Raw genomic sequence first — 9,709 nt, 5'->3', positions numbered from 1 at the left:
ACGAGGACAGCAGCCACCTCCAAGCTGTACTTTGGGATCTCTGCAGGATGAAACCAGTGACCTCAGCCTCCCAGTGCTATGTAAGGAGCTGGGAGTGATGTTCAGATGTATCTTTTTTTTTTTTTTTTTAATTTGAATCAGATCTATATAGCAAAGATTACCAAAGTATGGAATACTATCCATTTGTTATGGAGAAGAAAAATAAATTATGAAGAAAGATGTTATCTGCACAAAGATATCCAAAGCCTACAGTTTTGCCTGGTTAGAGCCACTAGCAGAGCTTGAAACGCAGCTTAAGTTCAAGTCAGGTACTGGTTCATGGGCAGTACGTTACTGCTGGTACAGCTGCCTGTGTGGGCAGCCCGACATGTTCTGCTGTGCTGTGCTCTCCATGCCCGTGGAAACCCATCAGGTTCTGGCCCCAGCATTTTAGGTTGCACCCGAAAGTCTGGGAGACAGGGCAGGATCAGTATATGGGTTTTGTGAAGTGAAGTGTGACATAAAGGCATACGGAGGTACAACAGGGGCGATATTCTGAGAAGGGCGCGTTCTGCAGCCGGATGCTGACCTTTCCCTTCGCGCAGAGCCTCTACCTTTTCTCCTCCCTCTCCCCCCCGGTGGGCCAACGGGAACCGCTCGTATAGAGATCATGGATGCGCTGTGAGCAACCCTAGGAACGCAAGCTCTGGAAAATGAACGGTACACGTCAGTTTTGTTTTCAAACTCAGAGTCCCCGTTGCAGTTTTCCAATTATTTGGAATCAGCACTTCCCCCCAGTGCCCTGCCTGCCCTGCCCTCCCGGGGCTGGGCGCGGCTGCCGTTACGCAGCGAACAGCAAGCGAAACCGAAAGCCACAGCGGGGTTTCATGTTAAGTGCCAGGGAAGGGGGCAGCCTGAGAACAGCTGACATCGAGCTGGCGATTCCTGCTCCTTCGTCCGCACCTGCAGCCCCCGCTCCCGGCAGAAGCAGAGCCGGCCCGCAGCGCAGCGATGTCAGAAGAGTGCCGAGACGAGCGCTTCCTCTACATGATCTCCTGCTTCAGGCCGCGGCTGAAGCGCTGCATCCGGGTGCAGCCGGTGCTGGACTGGCTGCCCTCGCTGAGAGCAGAGGAGAAGGAAAGGGTGCGGGCGGTGGCGTTGCACCGCGGCGAGGTGGAGGGGGCCGAGGAGCTGCTGCGCGCCGTGGAACGCGGCCCCCGCGGCTCCGGCTGGTTCACTGAGTTCCTACTGGCGCTGAAGAAAGGCGGCTGCGACCTGGCCGCTTGCTACGTGAACCCCAGCCAGCTGCCCTCGCCCCGGGAGGAGGACGACCACGACCTCTGCGTGCACCTGGTGCAACTGCTGCACGGCACGCTGGTGGATAACATGCAGACCAGACAGGTGGCCGCGAAGTGCCTGGAGTTGGGCATCTTTCAGGAGGAGGACCTGGTTGGGGTAGGTGAGCCGTACTGGCAGCCCAACGGAGCTCGGCCGCTCATAGGGGCTGTTGAGTGGGAAGTAGCAACAGGTGGGCTTGCAAGTGCAGAAATGAATGTGCATAACCCAGCTTGGTGAAAAAGCTCCACGTAAGCCAGCGAAGGCTGTTTGCAGTGGGCCAGCAGCAGTAAGGATGCCAGCTAACAACCAGGATATGACAATGCCATAGGTTAGAAAGGACCAGTGTAAGAATCTGGCCAGCTTTACTGTTGTCATTTTGACACAGACCTTTGTTCTGTAAAGTCCTAGAGAATACCTGAATTAAAACAAAACCTGCCCTCACCTGTATTTTCTGCTTTAGGTTCACTAAGGAATATCATTCCCATCAGCAGACTGTAAAGCTGGGCAAAAATATCAGTTTGGCAAGAAAGAGAAAGGGTTAACTTTGATGAAAGCATATGCCAGTGTTGGCTCCATTTGGCTGGGAATGCCTTTCCTGAACTACTGTGAAACCTCCTTGAAACAAAAAACAATGAAGTCTCCCCAAACAGTGTCTGAAATGAAAATATGTAGTATTTGCTATAGCAGTAAGGCAAAACTTGCTAAACCAATGGTTAAATGATGTGGTATTTGAACGATGAGCTTTGTATAAACTTGTAAAATACTTTAGTGTGCCGTCTCAGTTAAATTAGGATCACGTGTTTAATTTCATCTGGTTAATGACCATCAGAAAGCAGCAAGGGCCAGCTGTACCACAATGGATGGGGAGCCAAACATGCTAACATAGCAGGTAGAGACAGTCTTTTAGGAGGCTAAGGATCCATTCCTTAATGAATGCATATAATCATCTTAATGCTGCTTTTATTTCTACTTAAGTCTCCTTGGTTACCCTTCACAACCCTGCCAGATTCAACACTGATGGGGCAGAGGATTTCTTAATGACATTCCCCAGCAGTGCTGCTGCTTTCTGTTTACTTTTCCCTGCTCCTAGTTCCCACCCCTTCAGTCTAACTCAGGAGGTTTTCACACTGTTCAGCCAAATTTAAATCAGCTGTTCCACCTGCCCATTTTCTTGCATATCAGGATAGATGACTGTTGAACCTTAAGGACATTCTTCTGGAAGTCTGAACACCTGTCCTAGGCAGCTCTGCTTTTGGAGTAGTGTTTTTCTTTCCCTTGTAATAATGTGTCCAATTCTATGTGTCACAACCTTGAAATGCTTTTCTGTGGTTTATTGTAGAGTAACAGTCACTTTAACAGGCTACTCCATTATTTTATTATATTGTATTATTATGTTCTGTCTTCTCAGTATTTGAGAAGGGACACTTTCCATTTTATCTATGAAGTCATGTTAGAAATGAGGTCTGAGTTCTGGTGGGCTGTATTGCATTACTTCTCCTTAATCCAAGATGGTTAATCCCAAAACCAGTGCGAGCACCAATTATTATAACAAAATAAAAATTATTATTATATAGCAGTTCTTATTATAACAATTTCAAGCATTACCAGTCTCTCAAATTAAATTTCACATCACATGTTTTACAAGGTCTGCTCCAAAAGTAATGCCTCCTATTTTATTATTGCAGCCCTCAGTGTCAGAGGTGTATGTTGGTGGTATGGCAGTAGAGGGAGAACCTTCCCACCAGTATTCCATTATGTGTTGTTGCTGTGTGATGGATGTTGAAGGGCGATCTGACAAAAGCAAAGGTGTTCCATTAAATTCCTCCATGCTGAAAAAATGGTGCCCATTGACATCCCCCTCCATCCCCTGCAGCATTCAGGTTCTTGTTCAGTACTAGTGAAAATGCAGAGCTAATGGAAATGATTATGCTGAGACACAGTGTTTTGTAGCCAAGCATTTGCTGTACTCTCTCTATCTGTTGTAGCTTTTGTGGAAATAAATAGAAGGCATTACTTTCAGATCAACCTATGCATGTATACTATTCATACTAACTTATCTGAACTATTGCAAAATTCTGTCTTAGGGTTTGTTTGTTTGTTTATTTTTACCAGATTGAGACTGTTACTGACAGTCGTGGGAACAGAGACGGTGCAAGGGAGCTGTTGAGCAGAATAGTACAGAAGAAGGACTGGTTCTCTCAGTTTTTGTTTGCTCTGCGAGAAACCCAACATGAAAGCCTTGCAGATGATTTAAGTGGAAATACAGGAGGTAACCATCTTATTCCACGAATACTTTTTTTTTTTTTTTTTTTAAACATCTCTTTTTTTTTAATTATTAGTTAGGAAACAAGACAAGGCTCTCATTGTATTACTGGAGGATTACAAATTAAAATTTTTAATGGCTAACTCAAGAAATTCTTAAACACCAAAAAATCCTTATTAAGAATAGTATGATTATAACAATGTGACCAAAATTAAACGGAATCCTTACCTTTTGTAGCCTATAGGTTCTGAATGTGTATTTTTATAATAATCATAAATATCCTGATGATTATTTTGAACAAATAACCCTTTTTTTGATTTCTCCTTCAACATATGAATTAGTTTTTCCTTTGTAGCATGTTTTACAAAGTTTTTGGTTACTTCTTTATATCCCTGTGCAGTAATTACGATGTTGAAAAATTATCCCCTAGATGCTAAAATATGGGGAAAAAAATAAGCAGTCCCAAATTTCCCTTTTTAAACTCAGCTTTTTAAGATCTTTGAGACTAAAGTTTTTAACAGATTTCACATCTAACAGCTCTAGCTTTCTTGCTTCAGGAGCTCATCAGAACTTCTGTGGTTGTAATTGCCATGTGTGGGACTGTTTTAAGATGTTTCTTCTAGCTGAGGACAGGAATCAGCCTCTGGCAGGCACAGATAGGCAGCTGCTGTGTTCAGTCATGCAGTTCAAAGGTGTTCAAAAATTCTAGTAAGCGGAACAAAGTCAACCAAGTTAGAGACTCAGAAGGTGCTTCTGGATGAAAGCTAAATGCAGTAATTACAAAAATTATCTTTATACTTTTATTTTCAATTATTTTCAAATTTTTCCTTTCTGATTTTTCAGTGTAGTGCAGATTTTTATAGCGTAAAAGTTAAATTTAATTCAGTTGTTTGATGCAATGCTGAATGAATACATTTATTCTAGAATTTCTCAGTAATCATGGACAATGCAGGTTTTAAAAGAAATTGTACAGATTATCACATAACTTATAAATTGTGTTGTCCTTATCAGTCAATAAGTAATGTTCTGTGTAAACAGTCCTCTACATTTGTAGATTTGTAAAGTGTATGATTGTTGAAGCTTCTACTGCTACAAGGTCAAAGAAGGTAAACATTAAAGATAGGCTCATTTGCTATTTTGAAAGGAGAACTGTGTTTATACAGTGTAGGTTTCTGGTTGAACACCAATGATTGGTTACAGTAAAATAGGTTACTATTAGCATATACCTGCACACTGAAATTCAGAACTTTATTTTAAAAAAATAAAAAGTGGAATAGAATCAATCTGATAATTTCTTTAATTTCTAATTACAAAGTAATTGAGTTTAAGTCTGGAAAACAGAGCTGCTGCAGTTTTTACAAAAAGCATTTACTGTATATTGAACTGTGTTTTTTGCCTTTGGGATATCCCTACTCTTAAATATCTTTAATAACAATAAAACAACAGAGAAGACAAAGAAAAACGTTTTCTGTATTTGGAATAAAACCGAGAAATGGAAGATGGGAAGACATTTTGGGAAACCTCTTGGTTTTCTGTTTTATGGGGAAGTTCGGAAGTCCTGCTCCAAGGTACATTCATTTATGAGCTTATAGAACTGATGGAATTGAAAAGGGCTAGTCCACAGTTCAGTTTTCCAATCTCCACAGTGACCACAAAAATTAGAGATTTATGACCAACAACTTTATTAATAAACATTTATAAAAACATAAAAATTCCAAACTGGTATCTTTGCCAAGACCATGTCATGCCATTGTGTATTTTCTCTACTCCACACTAAAAGATACGCTTTGTTTTTATAGAGCCATGGAATTTCATTTTTACTTTCTAGGAACAGAGAATAAAGAAAATGAGTTGAAGAACAATACAAGCAAAGAAACGGAAGGTGCAAGCCAACCAGGACATGCTGTAACGGAGGATTTGAAACAGCAAGAAAATTTGGATGACAGTTTTGTCAGAGAGAGCAGTGTGTTAGAAACTTCTGTTGGAAAGAACTCTGTAGTTTCAGGTATGTCTACCAATTGGTATTTTGTTCTGGTAATAGTTAAATTTTACTGGAAGTAGATTAAAGAATGTTCCCAGTTTGTTAGCTCTTATCTTGCGCAAAAAAAATCAGGAACATACGCTACTGTCAAAGGGAATGAATGGAAAAATTGTTTATTTGGAAGCAGTAATTTCCATTTCTTCCTATCATTGTCATCAATAATTTTGGAGGACGGTTCTTTAAATTTGCTCACTTCAATTCAATGGAGTTGCTCTAGGACAAAAACATGGCTGTACTTGAACTAATTGATCTGAAAGGTATGAAAAAATCTTTACCTACTGTAACTAGACGGAGCTAGTTCAGAATCAATTTGCTGGCTTGGTACAGACTGGCTTAGGAGGGCGTGCCAAGAAATTTTCATGGCCTGTTGTTCATATGGATCCACTTATAAAAATGTGCCTAGGGAGTTGATTATGAACAGTAGCAACAACCAGCAGCAATTCCCAGATATAACTGGGAGCTGATGATTCCAACATATGTTGCGTGATTAAGGAACCATTCATATCTGTTACAAGTTCAGATGCAGCTCAAACAATAGTTAAAACTGAGATAAATCCTGCCTGAAATGATTTTAGTGGGCTTACTCAGCCAAAGGAGTAAGACAGCTAAGGCTGCTCTTTTTTTCTCTCTCTCTTTTTTTTTTTTTTTTTTTTTTGTCAAACATGAAAACATCAAGAAAAATTTGGCTCTGAAAACTGCAGTCTTTCAATAGTAGTTTATTTTTTGTTTAGTGTGCTCTTAACAGCATATCACTATGATTTATAACAAGTAGTGGATTATTAACTGCAGCAGAAATATCAGCTTGTTTTTCCTTCATTAGAACATACTTTGGCATTATAAAGTGGAGGTGTTGAATGTTTATTAATGATTTAGAATGGATCTGACTGAGTATCAAGTCTTAATCTTACTCAGTTGGATGCTTTCAGGGCAAGGCCTAGGATTTTAATTGTAGCTTTGCTGAAGATAGATTTTTCACAGAATCATAGTAAGGCTTGGGTTGGAAGGGACCTTAAAGATTATATAGTTCCAACACCCCTGCTGTGGGCAGGGTTTCCACCCACCTTTAGATCCAGTTACCCGGGATCCCATGCATGACTCTTGTTAGCTAGCTAGAACAGTCAGCTGTTAAGTAGCCTACCACAAGCTAATTCTAGCCTGAAAGCTATGGTTTATTCAATGAATTGTAGTGAAGTTAGATAGGCAGAGTCTTTACTAGCAATTTGTGAAGCTGAACATATCTGTTCAGTGAAATAGTGGGTGCTAAAAATGTATGGAGGGGAGTTTTTCTAGTAACCCAAACCAGCTATTATGAAATATGGACAACTGACAGATTCATTTTTAATTTACACTTCTGATCTGTTCTAAAACAGTCACGTAGATTCAAGGTGGGAAGGGCTGTTAGGAGACAGTATTGTGTGAAGATGGCTGTAGAGGAACTTGCGCTAATGTTCAGCTATCTTGAAGTGCAGTGTGCTTCAATCTCTACACACAAGCAGAAGCATTAATCAAGTCTCTTTATTTTTCGTTTGCAACTTCTCTTGTAATCTCATAAGACTATTTCTAGACCAGGCAGGTGAAAATACAGCTGGAAACCCTAATCCATTTTGCATATAGAGTAGGAGACCGCCTACTTTACAGGTTGATGTTGTCAGGTGTTTTGCCTCATGCTACCACCAGTCTTTTCTCTATTGAGGTAGGACAAACTTCTACAGGAAGAAGCTTTTTCAAATCGCTTTATTTTATTACAATTTGCACTATATCTAAAGCTTCCCCTGACCCTTTTATGGCAGTAGATTAGGCAGAGGGAGTCAAGGAGACGTATGAGAGTATTAAGATTATAAAGAAAATGTAGAAGTAGGTAATTTAACCTTAGAAAGATAACTGCACGTACTAAAACACAGATAAGAAATTTCATACACAAAATACAGTGTTAAAGCAGTTAAATTTGAAAGGTCTGAAGATGAAACACATAGATTAAAGTTTCTGTTACCAGTATAAGGAACTCTAAAGAATTAACAGCTCTATTTTTCAAGACATGTTTCATAAAATGAAGTTGACTGGAACAAGTAAATTCTATGAAATCAAGAAAATTCTATGAAAATCTGATTTGTAGTAACTTTGGAGTTACTATAAGGTGGTACCACTTGATTGATTTTTAAGCAGCAGTTTCAGTAGTGTCTTACAAAGTGTTCCCCTTAATGCTTCAGAATGGAGAAACTGCTCATTAATTTGAAAGTATGACTAAGCTGTTTATTCTTGGTACATCACTGCTGTTTTTCAGTCTTTGAAACTTATTCTAAGACATAAGGTAGCACAGGACAAGTAAGAAAGCCTTCCTAAAAAAAGTAATGTTGCATAGATCTATGTTCTTCATTGCATTCAGTTGTGTCTATGCTTTTCTATTTGTTAATGCAAAGTGACTGAAGATCTTCCTGTGGATTAAGCTGTGTTATAGTGTATAAGCAGCACTGTAAAGGAAAACTAGTGAAAATGTTGAATGCAGCGGTTAGAATATCACCCTTTTATTTTCATGGTTTTGAAATGGACTACTATTTCCTTTTAAAATAATTCAAGAGAATTGTCACAGCTGAAAAAGGGGAGCGCTATGCTACTGCTATCACATAATGTTCTCCCACCTTTCCTTTGGAAGATGAGTATTCTACATTTCTCTTTACCACCAAATTTTATGTTGAGAGATGATTTTGGAATGCATGCTGCAGATCGTAACTGTGCTCTGAATACTTTTTGAATACCTATTCTCTGTTTCATCTTTCAGTAGGTCTTGTTAGAGGGGAGACCATGGATTAGAAAAATATAATTTTAGTCTTATCTTCTCTTTCCTAACTGAATGGATTCTTGGAAAGTTGAGATACAACAGTGTCATTTTTAGCACTGGAATTCCTGTTAGTGCTCCTCAATAGCATGTCAGGTCTTGGAATATGCATTGTGATTAATGATCTTTTTCTTCTATCTATATAGAACAGTATATATCTATTCTAGAATAAAGAATATTTCTATTCTTCAATCCTTCTATGAGACAGTGCATTCTTTTAAGATGACATTAAATGTCATCTGTTACATAATTATAGGTAATATTTATTTAAATCATGCTCCTGCTGTGAATATATTTTTAAGTGCCTTTCCTTCAATTGCAGTGATTTCTGGGAAACTAGATTCTTTATTTAGGCAATTAAAGTCTTAAATACTTCTGCCCATTCTATGGATGATGATGCTTCATAGCTATTTCATATACCTATTTATTTGTAAATAAATAAATAAATATATTTGCATATCAATGATAAAAAGGTGAGAAAGGATGTGGACCCACTCTGGAAGGAAACTGGAGACCTGGTCACAAGGGATGTGGAGAAAGCTGAGGTGCTCAGCTGAGTCTTCACTGGCAAGGGTTCTAGCCACACCACCCAAGAAAACAATGGTAAGAAGATGGATGAAAGTAGATCTGCTTGCTGTAAGTGAAGATCAGGTTTGAGACCATCTACAGAACCTGAAGGTGCACAAGTCCGTGGGACCCAACAAGATCCATCCACAGACTTTGAGAGAACTGTCAGATGAAGTTGCCAAGCCACTATCCATTACATTTGAAAAGTCATGGCAGTCTGGTGAAGTTCCTGTTTATTGGAAGAGGGGAAACATAACCCCCATTTTCAAGAAAGGAAAAAAAGAAGATCCAAGGAATTGAAGGCCAGTCAAGTCTCACATCTGTGCTTGGCAAGACCATGGAGCAGGCCTCCTGAAGGCCCTACTGAGGCACTTAGAAAATAAATACAAGATGATTGGTGGTAACCAACATGGCTTCACCAAGGGCAAGTCATGCCTGACAAACTTGGTGGCCTTTTATGATGGAGTTAAAGCATCAGTGGATAAAGGAAGAGCAACTGACCTCATCTGCCTGGACTTGTGCAGAGCATTTGACACTATCTCACATGACAGCCTGGTTGTCAAATTGGAGAAAAATGGATTAGATGAATGGACCACTCACCGGATAAGGAATTGAGTGGATGGTTGCACTCAGAGAGTTGTGGTCAATGGTTCAGTGTCCAAGACCAGTAATGAGTGGTGTTTCTAAG

General features: G+C 39.8%; 1 protein-coding gene across 2 annotated transcripts in view; it reads left to right on the top strand.

The window, feature by feature from the left end:
- Window positions 1-184: 184 nt before the first annotated feature.
- The window catches only part of IFIH1 (interferon induced with helicase C domain 1), a 28,509-nt gene continuing 18,984 nt past the window's right edge, over window positions 185-9,709 (top strand). Inside the window, exons 1-3 of one of the 2 annotated variants that reach the window (XM_031599553.2) lie at window positions 185-1,434; window positions 3,430-3,586; window positions 5,409-5,585. In XM_031599553.2, coding sequence (XP_031455413.2) covers window positions 991-1,434; window positions 3,430-3,586; window positions 5,409-5,585 — 778 coding nt within the window. In that variant the 5' untranslated portion in view covers window positions 185-990. The remainder of the gene's footprint in view (window positions 1,435-3,429; window positions 3,587-5,408; window positions 5,586-9,709) is intronic. The other variant, XM_031599552.2, reaches the window with a different exon arrangement.

This window comes from Phasianus colchicus, chromosome 7, assembly GCF_987193195.1.
Source record: "Phasianus colchicus chromosome 7, bPhaCol1.hap1.1, whole genome shotgun sequence".
NCBI lineage: Eukaryota > Metazoa > Chordata > Aves > Galliformes > Phasianidae > Phasianus > Phasianus colchicus.
This window is presented reverse-complemented; position numbering and strand designations above follow the sequence as displayed.